At 34.6% G+C, this 15835-nt stretch overlaps 1 protein-coding gene across 1 annotated transcript; it reads right to left on the reverse strand.

The window, feature by feature from the left end:
- Window positions 1-584: 584 nt before the first annotated feature.
- LOC146928816 (uncharacterized) lies at window positions 585-5051 on the reverse strand. The gene is made up of 4 exons (XM_085707133.1): window positions 4918-5051; window positions 4323-4404; window positions 888-1063; window positions 585-656 (listed from the first exon to the last, which is right to left on the reverse strand). Exons 1-4 carry the CDS (start codon window positions 5014-5016, stop codon window positions 585-587), a joined length of 429 nt encoding a protein of 142 aa, XP_085563259.1. The 5' UTR covers window positions 5017-5051.
- Window positions 5052-15835: the final 10784 nt, after the last annotated feature.

Raw genomic sequence — 15835 nt, forward strand, 5'->3', positions numbered from 1 at the left:
TAATATTCCAAAGGAAAGAAAGTACACATTGCCAATCAACCAAACATTAACTCCAAACAAGCAAGATGCAAACTTCCTCAAGCATCACCTAGATCCTGTGATATGTCTGCAACATCGCAAGCGCATAAACACAATTAAATAGATATACTTCTTATTTACCAATGGTCATAAACTACTACCATGTGTGTTTGAGAATCATGATAAGCTTAAACATTAGACTACAGTGCACCATGCACATATATACCCTTCTTACTTGTAGTGAATCTCTTCACAAAAGTACACATCATTGTATGAAAAATCAGCATAGCATAACATAAACAAAATTCATAAAAATTATATTTATATAACTAAACTCAACTAATTCAAAATCAATTCTCAAACACAATTTAAAAATACTCTTTTACTATGAGATTAAAAATAACCTAAATACCTTGTGAAGCATATGATAATTGTTGGTAGTTGAGCTTTTAATAATAAAGACTCCCTGTTGGTGATGGAAAATTAACAAATATATGAGAATGTTAGGCCACTCTAGTTCCAGCATATGCAAAAAAATTGTGAACAAATATATTTATCAAGCATTGTTATAAGATACCTTTCCACCAATCTCCTCTTGAAGCAGCTCCTGAATCATCGTTTTCCCAATCATACTTTGTCTATAAGATAAAAAAATTACATGTTAGGAATTTTCTACCAGAAAATAATTTTAATTATAAAAATAAAATGAAATATACAATTTGTTAAATTATATATTTGATAGAATTTGTTGGGAAATATAGTAAAAAAAGTCTAAGATTTAATTATGTAGTTGATACAATTTGTTGGGATGGGATATAAAGTAAAAAAATTAGAAAAATAAGAAATTGTATATATTACTGGCCACTCACCAATGAGGTTAATCGTGCATTCTGTGTGCACTGAGCAGGATACAATATGTCTTGGCCACCATAATATATAGATGAGCTGAGGTTACATGGTCCAATTATCTGATCTTGGAAGATGGAACTAGTAATCTTAACTTTTTTGGTATAAGATTGATTTTCATGGATCTTTGAAATGTCATCTGTATTTATAAGGAAAACAAATTAAAATCGAAAAGGTATTATACTATTATATATTTGAAGTAATTTATTGTTTTAAAATAGAACAAAATATCTAGTAAAAAAATATAGTATCATGGATACTTCAATAAAATACTTATTTGGAAGTAACACCCATGGCTAAGGAGCCTTCCTTTCATGCGCACATTACTTATTTTTTGGTGAATATCCAAATTTTTGGTGAGTTCACATTTCTTATTTATCATGGAATATAACACACACACACAAATATATATATATATATATATATATATATATATATATATATATATATATATATATCATCTATTAGTTTTTAACTTATATTGTTCATATTGTTGTTGTGGAATTGTTACTCTTTATTCTTGTTTGGCCAAGGCCAACCCCTTGATAAGTTTTGGATATCCCTTCTACAGGGACATAAGAACCATGATATGGACCTCACTCGAAACCGCACTGGAATAATGACCCTTTGAAGGCAATATGGACCATCCTGTTCGGATCCATTGTCATCTCCTCATAATTTGCTTATAATGGTCCAATGAAGACAGTTGTCCAGGTAAAGGTTCAAGGACTGAAACCCTAAATCTACACAATAAGACTAAATCAAGGGAATTGGCTCAAGTATGCTTACTCTCATCTTATATACCTTATCATCCACGTTGTTTACTGACTTGACCATTGGAGTGTGTGCAGGTACACCATCACCATATTTTCCCTGAGAAGGTTGGTGTTTTTGGATCTTCAAGTACGCTTACTCTTAGTGTCTCTTTTCTCTGTTCTCTCTCTACACAAAACTCGCCACTGCCACTCAAAATCCAATACATCTTTTTAAGATGTAGACTTCGTTTACGGTGGTGGGACGAGAAGCTTGAGCCCTCTGCACAACCTACCTCCATATTTGTCGATGGTCCTGCACGACAGCTTTTGGCGGTGGTTCGACCTCTAGTGGGGTCGTAATATGTGTTGCGACTTTGTTTCTCTGGTCGTTCAACACTGATGGCCTGAATTTTCGTCTTTTTGTTGTGTGGTTGTTGATTCAAGATCGAGAATTATTGTCTTGTTTCAAGCTCTTGGGTTGGTTTGGTGTATTCTCTTATGGGCTGAGAGTTTTGAGGGGCTACTATAGGGATTTGTTTATGGAGTCTAGTGTGCCAATCAATTTTGCTTCGAGATTGGGAGTCAGTTTCTATTGTTAATGAAATTCTGGCACGCACTAAAGATGTTATGCACGATGTCGAGACAAGTGCAATGTCACGAAAGATGTCAAGACGTTGTGATAACACATATAACAATTAACAAACGAAATAAAAGATGCAGGAAGTAATTAAAATGGCACAATTCGATTGCTAACCCAGTTTAGTGCAACTTCACCTATGTCTGAGGGATACCAAGTCAGGAAGGAATTTCACTATAGCAGTATCAATTCAAAGCATACATAAAAACTCTCAGTCTACTAGCTTCTCATTTAATCACTACCCATGCAATTTCTATCAAAGACTCCTCCTAGATATGAGATCCTCTACTCACTTCCTCTTAATCACAATCCTTGTGATCGTCTTAAAAGTAACAACAATAATGGAGACACTCTCCCTAACAGATGAATCAACTCGTGCTTACAAGCTTTGAGTGATTCAGAGTTTACAACTCAACTACAAAGTCCAACTATAATATCAAACAGATATCTGAGTGGCTTAAATATAACAAAGGACAGACTAAAACCCTAATTGACTCTTTTGTAAATTGCGGCTTCAGTAACAAATTAGGCCTTGAGTCTTCCTTTATCTCCTGATTGCAGAATGGTCTTGATGCATAAATCGGGCCAGACATCCAGCTGAATCACGAAATTTTAGCATAAATAATGTGAAGCTGATCAGATGTTTCCTTAAATGTTGCAACAACATTCTTAAGGAACACGCTAAGTACAAATCGCCAATATCCGCTTCTAGAGACACACTTTTTGGTCAATTATTCACGTGAAACAAATCATCAGAGAATATTCAGGAATCTTCACGTTTTAGATTAATCTCCAAGAAAGCAGAACAAGGCACACTGTGAGGTCATACCAACATGTCAAGACATCTTGTCCGACATCTTGCTAGAACTCTTTGTTTTAACAAAATGTGGCCAACACATGTCTACAAACCTAACAGTTAAGTTGTTGACGTGTTCGGGGTATTCTTCGGATGACCGAAGGTTGTTTTGGTGGTGGAATATGAATTGGTGGTGGAATATGAATTAGTGTTGGAATAAGTGTCTTTCGGGTGTTTATTTGGGCTTAGCTATGGAAGAGAATGTGCGGTGATGTAATAAGGGTATTGTAGGTTTGTTGGTTTATTGGACGGGTTTTGGTGAGAGTAGTGGGTAATAGGTGTTTGGATCTCGTTTTTAGGTTGTCATTTGTGATGGAGGTTGAAGATTTGGCTCAAGTTTGGTGTATACTGTTGTGTGGAGATTATGTGTTGACTTTTGTGTTGGTGATTAGTTTTTTGTATTAGCTTTTGGTGTTGGTTTCTTTATTGGTTTTTTGTTGTTGTTCTGTCTACATGCGGAGCCATTTGCTTGTTGTTTTACTGTTTTGCCAATCTATATTCGTGTGTAAAGACTTAGTTATTAATAAATTTTTGTGTTAAAAAAAGTAAGCTTACTCTTACCCTAACGGTCATTCAGTACCATCACGCAAGTATCTCATGTATGACAGGATCACTATTATAACTGGATTTGATTATATAAAATTTAAAAAGTATTATTCAAAAGATAAAATTGTAATTAGACCAATATAAATGAAGGGATTTCTGTAAAAAAAATTATATAGATGAAATGTATAATTGGAAAATAAAAAGTCATTTCAAAATCATGTATCCTCGATATATACAAGAATAGATAGCTATTTTTAATAAAAAAAATTAATAATTTTATTTTTATAAAAAGATTATTTTAATTATGTTTCATTCCTCTATTCAATTGATTTCTTGATTCATCCTCGATTCCAATGGAAATATAGAGACCAATACAAAAACTCATAAAAATAATAGTTGAAAGAAAGCCAAAAGCAACTCCAGCAAAACATAGTTATTAGAAGGGTTATGCTAAGGCCACAAATTAAAAAATTAGAAGAAAAAAGCGATGATAAAAAATATTATAATTATTACATGATTCAAAAACTATTAAAACATCTACCAAAACTTACACATACATGATATATGGATTTCCATAAAACAATAATCTAAGATTGTATATTACCTTGAGATCCAGTGATAAACTCCAATGAGTTATTGACAGTTTTGCCTTTGCCTTTGCCACGAACTGATTCTCTCCCTAACACCTAAATTAAAAAAATAAAATAAATCAAAGTTGCATCAATAATAATATGTTATTTTGTCAAAACAACACAAGAACTTCATGTTCAATATATCCTTTTACACCATTCATTCAAATTAATTCAATCATTATACTCTTATTTATTTTTCAATTTTATTACTCCCTCCGTTTCAAAATGAGTGTCGCTTTAGCCAAAAAAATTTGTTTCAAAATGAGTGTCGCTTTCAGTTTCCAATGCAATAATAACTTTTTCTTTTCAATTGTACCCTCCAATTAATACTCTGTACACTACTTCCAAAGTATTACTTTTAAAACTAACCAATAGTTAATAAGGATAATTTGGTAAAATAATCATTCTCTTTCTCTTAATCATTGCATTTCTTAATATGTGTGTAAACACCTAAAACGACACTCATTTTGAAACGGAGGGAGTATTTGAGATGAATTTTTTTTATAAGAGAAATGAACAACAAAAATAAAAAAGGGGTTGAATAAAAACTAAGGATTAGAGCATTACCATAGGTGATTGATAAGCAAACATAGAGCTAAAAATTCCAGATGAAGAAAATGGGTGGAGCCCATTGGGAGTAACCTTTTGGTTATTCTTCCTCTCCATTCTCTCTTTTTTCCTAAACACCACTCTAATATCAAAATGACTAATTCCTTAAAGAAATTAGGAAGAGGTGAGAGCCTTTATATAAAAATTAAATAAAATTAGTAAACATAATTGGGAATTTTTTATTTTTTATTTATTTTATAAAAGACTATATACTGGACAAAATAGTTTAAGAAAATCCTTTGACTTATTGTACAATTATTTATGGTATTTAATGGGAAATAATATAAAAAATATAAAATTTATTATAATACCATTTATGATAATATATATTAAAATTTATTAAAAATAATATTAATAAAAGAGACCGAAAGAAAAAGATGAGAGAGAAGACATAAAATAGAGAGAGGGATATTTTAATTTAGGATATTTTTGTTAATTTACATTTCGTAAATGAGGTTGTCAGCTAGATTCCAGATCTTGGTTGAATTACCATGTTATATTGAACACATTCTTATTATTGAAATGCTAAAATTTCTCTTCTTTAAAAAAATAAAATCGTATATGGTCGATTATTGGACCATAGTTTGGTGAGGAACAAAATTTTACGAGTCCTGTTCTAACCATTTTTTAAGGATTTAAATATGTTTTTTATTTTATCTCTATAAATATCATCAACTTTGTTTTTACTTTCATAAAAAAGTGACATATTATGGTCTTAATAAAAAATTTCAACACATAGTTTTAGTTCATGTTAAATTAATATTTGTTAACTATGCTTAAACTTTTAAAATTTTGAATGGGGTTTTTTACATACTAGTTTAAAACATTACAAAAAGTTTCTTTGTAAAACATTATAATACCATTTATGATAATATATATTAAAATTTCTGAATATTAATATTAATAAAAGAGATGGAAAGAAAAAGATAAGAGATATGACATAAAATAGAGAAAGAGAGGAATATTTTAATTTAGGATATTTTTGTTAATTTACAATCCGTACATGGATAAGGAAATGAGGTTGCTTATAATTTAGTAAATATGGCCACATTGTAAGCTAGTTTTCAGATGTTGGTTGAGTTACCATGATATTTTGAACACATTCTTATTAATGAAATGCTAAAATTTCAAAAAAAAAATTGTACTTGGTCGGTTATTAGACCATAGTTTGGTGAGGAAATAAATTTTAGGACTTTGTCCCGTTCTCACCAATTTTTTAAGTGTTTAAATATGTTTTTTGATCTATGTTTCTATAAATATAGTCAATTTTGTTTTTACTATCATAGAAAAATGACATCTCTTGGTCTTAATAAAAAATTTCAACACATAGTTTTAGTTCCTGTTAAATACTTTTCAACACGTAGTTTTTCTATAAATAGCTTTCTCTTTGGCCGTCTTTGCATATCCTCTTTCTGCTTCCAAACTATTGTGCACAATATCATGAAAGTTAGTGAACCTTTGTTGACTCACGACGATATCGATTTCTCCCTTTAAGGCATGTATATACTGATTAATCTTCCAAGTTTCATTACCCCCTTACTCGTTGTGAGAGTAGTAATGTGACAACTCTTCAAACTTCTTGGTGAATTTGGTAACCGACATATTTCCATGCCTTGACTCTAGGAATTCTTGCTCCTTCCTAACCTTGAAAGATTGTGAGAGATACTTTTCCAACATTACTTATTTGAAATTGGCCCAGTTAATCTCCACATCATTAGCTAACATTCTACGTTGAGCAGTTTCCCACCAATCTTATGTTGCACCTCTGAATTGATTAGTTGCATAAATCACTTTATCCTCATCTTAACATTCAGCTAATCGAAAGATTTTCTCCATTTGCTTCAACCGTCTCTTAGCTTCTTGCGGGTCACCCTCTCCATTGAACTCGGGAGGATGATTCCAATTATACTTCTAAAAAGATGGGTTACCAATAATTGGTGGTGGGGGAGACTGCTGATGGAAACCTCGACCTTGTTGCATCGCATTAACCCATTGCTACTGAGACTGAGCTTGCTGGTGAATCTATTGCTACATCACCTGCTAATGTTGTTGAGCGTTTTGGGCTTGTTGCTCTTGATACTACTACTGCATTACCGGTTGCTGCATCAATTTTAGCCCATAGGTTAGCATTAGGATCCCTACCTTCATCATCCGTGTAATTAACTTGAGGCCTTTCTGGTCCTCTTCGTCTCCCAGACATCTTCTCCTAACTGTCATATACAAGTAAAGTTGACCAGTCTTAACCAGATATAACATTTAGAATAATATCCTGGATCCAAAAGGTCCATCTATTTGGATTGTATTTTAATGACCCAAGGCATGGTCTGAATAGACCTGCCCTGATACAAAAATTGTAACATTCATACTAAATTTATCTAGAATATTTAGCATACCCATACATCATGGCAAAACAAGGTGTTCTACTCATGGGCTGATTCCCTTTTCGAATAGGTATATATTTATTTTAAAACTTGGTATCTGATCTAAGAAATGACTAATCTGAGGGGACCAATCCCACTGCCCACTTGTGTTTTCCCCATTTAAGTTTGCTCTATATGGACACCCATCGAAGTTGATACTAGGGGGAATCGAACCTGAGACCTTGAGAGGAGCAAACTCCAAGATCTCAAGCCAACCACTACGCCATTCAAAGCAAGGTGTTCTACTCGTTGACTGATTCCCTTCCCGATAAAGATATATTAATAGTCAATCGAACACCGGATGTCAAATCTGCATTATTCCCTTTGGACCTTTCTCACATGTCACTTTGTCTTCAATACGCGCTGCCACTCTTCCTACATCAATAAAAACTAATTAATAAATAACTTGTTGCTGATGTGGACGTGCCACATCATAATTTAACGGCTATAATCACCGTTTGACAATGTTGGATGAAAAAGAGTAATGTTGTAAACGTTTTTATGACTTAAAGGATCGTTTTGAAACTTAAAAAACTTCAAGGACTAACTCAGTACAAAAGTCAAACTTAAAGGATCAAAAGAGGTATTTGTCATTAATTTATATTATTAAAAACTTCAATTTAATTATTTAATTTTTAAATCATACAACTAAAGGGTAAAGATACATTTATGGGATTTAGAGTTTCAACCAAATTGAGTTTTTGATTTTTTGAAGACACCCTATCATCTTCAACCCAGAAACCCAATCATCTTTAATAAAATGTTTTGGAAAAAGTTAAGAGAATGGAGGAAAGAAAGTGAAGTTAAAGGATAGAAAGAGGACATGACCAATAATTAGGTGGTGGTGGTGCAACGACATGTTTTTTTTATCGTCTTCTCCTTTTTCTTTTGTTCGTTGTTGTTTTTGGTTATAAGAATGGTAAGATTAGTAAAGATAATATGATCATGGACAAAAGGGGATGGCAAGACATCAAAGATATGGAAAGGAACAACTTGTTTTTGAAGCTAAAAAATCATTCGTAGGGTAAACGTAGGAGTTGATATCTTCCTTTGAAACCTATCATTCAAATGGATAGCAAACATTCCCATACCATCAAACACCATAGTCACCCAGGATCCGAGACAAACACCGTAGAAGTATTTTAGGGCATGCCAACCCTTAGTCAAGTAAATGTTGCCATTGTTTCTCTCGACCAACACCTCAAACTCATTGTAGTTAGAATCCACCAGACTTGCGTAATGTCCAATTTGGTCTCTGAAGTCATGACCAAACATTCTTGGAAAAACAACCATTCCCTAATAATCAAAAAATACAAAACAACATGTTAATAGATGAATGTGAATGGAAAGGTTGATCTAACAAGCCTCTCAAGCTCAACGACATACGTCCTGTACTTAGTACGGAGATCATTGACAACCCTCTCAAGTTCGATTGTGGAATTTGGGCTCAAAGAGGCTGGCAACAAAACACCAATAAAAATGTCAGTATTATGATAACATGATTTATATTACAACAAGTATAAAAAAAAAAAGGCAAACCCTAAACCTGTCAAAGCATGATAAGACAGCAAAGCTTGTATGTCATTGTTGGCCATGCTTTTGTGAATGCGATGGGACTTGAAAGGATGAGATCCAAGCAAACTGAATCAAGCATATATATACACATTCAAATACCTATCTCATAATAATCATTTAGCATTGGTAAAGCAACATGCGCATGGTAAAGTATAACAAACTTGAATGTAATGAGGAAAGGTGAAAATCCAATCAAGAGTGCATTAAGTGTCATAAACGCCTGGGGGAAAAATGAGTATTTGAATTCCTTGATGTTATGGAAAGCCAATCAACATCGCATTAAGTAACTTTGCATTAAGTGTCACAAACGTGTTGGGAGGAATGAGTATTTGAATTCCTTGATGTTATGGAAAGCCAATCAACAACGCATTAAGTGTAAAAAATGCATGGGTGAAAAATTCAACTTTGCATTAAGTGTCATAAACGAATTGGGGGAAATGAGTATTTGAATTCCTTGATGTTATGTGCTCAAGCTAGATTAAAGATGTAATATCCCACTCGTCAGCTAATGGAATATTAACAATTGAACGTGCCAGAGGATTAATGTTATGGAAAGTAAGTATGATGGAAAATGTTTATTACGTGATGTCAGCTAAATACGAGTTAAGTATCAGTGTCGGTATAAACACGTTTAAGAAGAAGGGCATTTTAGTACTTTCATTCAAAGGGGGTATATAAGTGATTTTTTGGGCCAAAATCTTCAAAAATTTATGGGGTTTCTCTCTCTAGGGTTCAAAATGGAAAATTTGTTCTCCCTTCTCTCTAAATTTCCCTCACGGCTCTTACCCCCTTCCACCCTCAATCTCCATTTTCTCACCCAAATCTCAAGCAAACCAACATGCAATATTCCCAAATTGATCCTTGGAGCTTTGGGTACCTAGTGCAAACTTGTTTTCCTCCTATTCCCCTCTATTGACCGAGTTTTCCCCTATCTCCTCTTTTCTATGGAGCTGTTTCATTTTCATATAATCACTTGCTACTGTTAAGGTAAGTCGCTGCTATATGGCCTGGTGATTGGTTTGTTCTTGTACAGTGTGATTTTGGTTTAGGGAGTATTGATTTTTTTGTTACTGCCATAGGCTTTTTATGTTAGATGTGAAGATAGCTTGTTTAGTGCCTAATTGGTGGATGTTCAGTTAGTTTTTTTTATGTTAGATTTCTACTGCTATAACAAGAATTTGGGCTGGACAGTGAAAGCTAGATCATAGCCAAAATATACAGTAGAAGATAAACCACTAAAGAGAGTTTCTTCCTTAATGTAAATAATTTCAAAGTGTGAAGTACTCGAAAGTGTATGGTAGTACATATATTTCATATATATAATAATACTTTTAGAATATGATGCATTAGCCTAACATAATTACCAATAAACAAAATATTAGAACTTTGTAAAAAATAAAATAAAATATTAGAATAATTGTTGATTCATATGTTGATTTTATTATTTAGCTCGGAAAAAGCAACTGATTGTCCATAATAGTCTAACTATTGTATAGTTCCTTCATTATCCATTATAGAATTGAATATCATAATCTAAAATCAAATGTTGAACATTTATAGTATGAAATCTAACTAAAATTAAATAAAGATGGTAAAAAATAGGGTTAACTATGTTTTTCGTCCCTATAAATATGTCAACTTTTCGTTTTAGTTCCTCTAAATTTTTCCTTCAACTTTTCGTCCCTATAAAATTTTCAATCACTACTTTTGGTCCCTATTTTTTGGTAAATTTTTGTATTTTTTTATAAACTCTGGTAGAGTAGAGAGAGAAATATCTAATAGATCTAACTAACTTTAGATCTTGAATCCGAATTTTCATTGAATGAATATTTCTGTTACATTCCATCTTTTATATATGGATTGAGGGAACCTACTATAGCAGGTCAAGTGTAAGACTCTACTTACACTTGCCAGTTACAATGAACGAGAGATGATATAAAACAAACTAATACTACGCTTAACAATCATATACTCTAATACACCCCCCCCTGAAGCTCAATGTGGGGTTTCCCCAACATTGAGTTTGGAACGCATGAAAAGAAACTTAGCAGCAGAGAGAGGCTTGGTAAGAACATTTGCCCATTGATCAGTTCCAGGAATGTGAACCACAGAGAGTTGCTTAGCTAAAACCTTCTCCCTTACAAAGAAAATATCTATCTCCATATGTTTGGTTCTGATGTTGAGAATGGGATTGTGTGCAAGCAAAACCGCTGATGGGTTGTCACAAAATATAGTAGGAAAAGAAAATTGAACTGTGAGATCTTGAAGTAAAGTCTGGACCCAAAGAACATCAGCAGTTGCTTGACCACCAGGAGATGAGATTTGGGCCAAAAAATATGGCAGCACCAGAAGTTGATCTTCTGTCACCAGGGTCTCTTGCCCAGTCAGCATCACAAAAGACATGAAGAGGGAGAGGCTGATGAATAGGGGCAGGGGACAGCTTCAGTCCAAAATTGATAGTCCCTTTGAGATATCTGAGGATCCTTTTAGCAACAACCTAGTGAGATTGAAGGGGCTGAGACATGAATTGACAAATTTTGTTGACTGAGTATGCAATCTCTGGTCTGGTAATGGTTGCATACTGCAGTGAACCAACAACTGATTTGTACAATGAGTTGTCATGAAAGGCATTTGAACCCTGTCTAGATAGTTTGCAGCTGGACATCATAGGTGTATTTATGGGATTACATTCAAGCATGTTAGTTTTTGAAAGCAGATCCTTAATGTATTTACTTTGAGTGAGAAGTAACGAATTATCATCAAGATGTTTGACCTCAATTCCAAGAAAGTAGTTTAGGGAGCCAAGATTTTTAGGCTAAAAACTGAATCAAGTTTATGAACCAAAGCATTAACAAGATCAGAAGAGCTACCTATGATGATAATATCATCAACATACACAAGAAGATAAACCACTTGTTTCTGTTTAGCATAGGCGAATAATGAGGGATCAAACTTACTAGCCTTAAACCCAAACTGAATTAGAGCAGTTGTTAACCGGTCAAACCACTGTCTAGGAGCTTGCTTGAGGCCATAGAGAGCCTTATGAAGCTTGCAAATTAATTGTGTGTCACTGCTTTCAAAGCCTTGAGGTTGTTGCATGTATACTTATTCCTCAAGGATGCCATTTAAGAAGGAATTATTAACATCCATTTGTTGAAGTGGCCACTTGTAATAGATACCAAGAGTAAGAATAATTCTGATAGTTACAGGCTTCACAATAGGAGAGAAAGTTTTATTAAAGTCAAAACCTTGAAGTTGATGAAAACCTTTTGCAATTAAGTGTGCCTTGTACTTATTGATAATACCATCAGAATTTTCTTTCACCCTAAACACCCATTTACAACCAATAGCTTTTCTGTTGGGTGGAAGGGGCACAAGTGACCAAGTTTGATTATTCTAAAGGGCATTAAATTCTTCCTTCATAGCAGCATTCCATTGGGGTTCTGACAGAGCCTGTTTTACAGTCTTAGGTTCAGTGTGCATAAGTAAAAGAGTGGGATTGAGACAAGGAAGAACAATGCCTTATTTGGATCTAGTTTGCATAGGGTGTGACAGGAGGGACAATGGTGGAAGAGGAACTAAAGAATGACTCAGAGGTAGATTGAGAGATAGTATGTGACTGAGATAACTCTGCAGAAGAAGAAATTGCAGATGCAGGAGACAGTATAGTAGGAGTGGGTGAGGTAGGTAAAGTTGATGTAGGTGTACTGATAGTACTAGTGCCTAAGGGTAGTAAGGATAAGGAAACATCATTGATAAGAGTTAGAGGGTCATAGGGAGCAGTAGTGAACAAAATAACATAAGGGAACCTTGACTCATTGAAAAGAACATCCTTAAATATAAAAATACGGCCACTAGGAGACAAGCACTTGTAACCTTTGTGAGAGGAATAGTAGCCCAGAAAAATACACTCATGAGATCTAAAGTCAAGCTTATGAGCATTATAAGGTCTTAGTAATGGGAAACAAGCACAACCAAAGACTTTTAGGAAGTTGTAATCAGGTTGTTGATGAAATAAGATCTGATGAGGGATTTTAAATTGAAGGGATGAGGTAGGAAGTCTGTTAATAAGATAAGCAAAAGTAAGAAAAGCATGGTCCCAATAGGTCAAAGGTAAAGAAGCCTGAGTGAGAAGAGTGAGACTAAGATAAACTATGTGCCTGTGTTTTCTTTCCACAACACCATTTTGATGATGAGTGTGAGGACAAATGAGTCTATGAGTGATTCCTAAACTGGTGAGGTACTGTGTAAAGGGTCTAAAATCTCCTCCCAAATCAGTTTGTAAAGCCTTAAGAGGAAAACCTAATTGGAGTTCAACCATAGCTTTGAATTGTTTAAAAATAAGGAACGCGTCATTTTTTGTTTTTAAGAGGTAAAAAAAAGTATATCCAGAAAAAGCATCAACAAAAGTGATATAATATTTGTATCCTAGAGAGGAAACCGTGGGAGAAGGACCTCATAGGTCACTAAAAACAAGTTGCAGAGGATGATTATATGTAGTTTTAGAAGATGGTGAGTGTAACCTATGAGCCTTACCCATGCAACAAGCAGTACAAAAATTGGAAACATCTTTTTCTTTATTAATAATGGGTATATTACAATGTTGTAAACCACGCTTAAGTGTGTGAGTGTTAGGATGTCCTAACCTTAAGTGCCACAAGTATTGTGAAGTAAAAGAGGATACAAGTGCTAGAACTAGTATTTATAGTGCAAACAGATGCATTATTGGAAAAAGGTAAAGACAATGAAGACTTAGCAGATTGGAGGGAAACACTGGGAAAAGTATAGAGACCACCAGAATCAACTTTGCCATGCAAGACAACCTCTTTAGTGGCATGAGATTTGACAACACAATGATCAGCATGAAACTCAAAGAAGACAGAATTATCTCTAGAAAATTGACTGACACTAATTAGATTTTTGGTTATTGTAGGAACATGTAAAAGATGATTAAGTGTCAGTGTGGTTTGTGGTTTAATAGGTGAGAAAAACCAAATAGAACCAGATGAATGTATATCCAAACCTTGGCCATTCCCAATGAAAATTTGCTCAGGTCCATCAAAAGATAAGGGTTTTGCATCACCAGTCACATGGAAGGAAGCTCCAGAATCAGGAAACCATGTAGTAGAGGCATTAGATGATCCACTAGTTGATGGAGCATCGGTGATCATAGAACTTGGTAATCCATACTGAAAAGTAGGTGGTCTCTGTTGTTGTTGAGCTGGTGGTCTCTGCCATTGCTGAAAAGGATTGTAGGCCATATTAGCACCATAACTAGGAGGTGAGACACCATATCCAGAGTGATTAGGTCCATAGGGTGACATGCCAGAGTTGTAAGCATGATAGGGATCACTAGCAGCAGGCATTGAGCCTTGAAAATTGGGAGGAATAGGTGCCTAAAACTGCTGATTAAACTTGTGCCAGCATGAGATAGCAAGATGTCTAAATTTAAAGCTGAACTTGGCATTGAACATTTGCAAAACGACCTCTTCTACCACGTCCTCTACCACCACGGCCTTCTCTACCACGTGAGGATGCAAACTGAGAAGAAAAATTGGAGAAATCAGGGCCAGAGGTGTTTTGAACAGAGGGTGAAAGCATAGAAGCATCAGGTTGAGGCTGAGATTGAGTATTGGAGGCAGAAGCATGTGTTAGGTTAAGAGAAGCAGCATCATCATGAGTTTTCTTCTTAAACTTGTCAAGGTGAGTTTCATGAGCAATAAGCAATGACTCAACCTCATCTATGTCAATGGTTTCAAATTTACTTTCAACAATAGAGATGACTGGACCAAATTCCTGTCGTAAACCTTCCAAAATGACATCCAGATGCTGGTTAATAGGAATGGGATCACCAATTGAAGCAAGATTATCTGTAAGGTTGCGAATACGAAGCAACTATTCCTTAACAGTACGGTTATCAATTAAGGTAGAATGCAATTCAACACGAAGTTGACGCGCCTTAGCACGCATATGCTTGTGGAAATAGGTGATAAGTCTGTTCCAAAGGTCATACGCATGAGAACTACCAACAACACGCCAAAATTTCACTAGAAAGCGTAGACTGGAGCCAGAATAACAACATCTGGTCTTTGAGCCACCATTGACGGAACTCTGGATTGAGTGTTCCGGTGGCGCGGTCATGAGGAGTGAGAAAACGCGGTGAAATCACCGGCGAAGCAAGAAAATCATCCTGATTATGCGCATTCACTTAAGGTTCTACCTGCTGGCGCCAGATGAGAAAATTCTTCTCGTTGAGTTTCTTGGAAATCTTCTGTGAGAAGACGAAGTTGGAGCGAACCAAAGCTTCATCTTCAACGAAGGATTACAGAGGAATAACATTGGTGATGATCGAAGTTGCTTGCGCACCGATCGGAATGCTTTGCTCACCGGTTTCCGGCGGTGGCGATGGTGGCAGAGTAGGTACCGGAGAAGTCACCATGGATCTCAGATCAGTTTGATACCACATAGATTCTGGTAAAGTAGAGAGAGAAATATCTAATAGATCCAACTAACTTTTGAACTTGAATCGGAATTTTCATTGAATGAATATTTCTGTTACATTCCATCTTTTATAGATGGATTGAGGGAACCTTCTATAGCAGGTCAAGTGTAAGACTCTACTCACACTTGCCAGTTACAATGAATGAGAGATGCCAGCTGTGTATAGCTGGCTTATACTAAGCTTAGATATAAAACAAACTAATACTAGGCTTAACAATCAGATGCTCTAATATTTTTGATGAAATTGTGCATAAATGTATAGAATATTGTAAAAATCACTCCAAAAAAAAATAGATTTTTTTAACATAACATAAATTAAATATGAATTTTTTACCGCAAAAAATATAAAAATTCATATTTAATTTATGTTTTAGTAAAAA

This window comes from Medicago sativa, chromosome 4 (assembly GCF_051527215.1).
Source record: "Medicago sativa cultivar Bolivia chromosome 4, Bolivia_mono, whole genome shotgun sequence".
In the NCBI taxonomy this organism is placed as follows: Eukaryota; Viridiplantae; Streptophyta; class Magnoliopsida; order Fabales; family Fabaceae; genus Medicago; species Medicago sativa.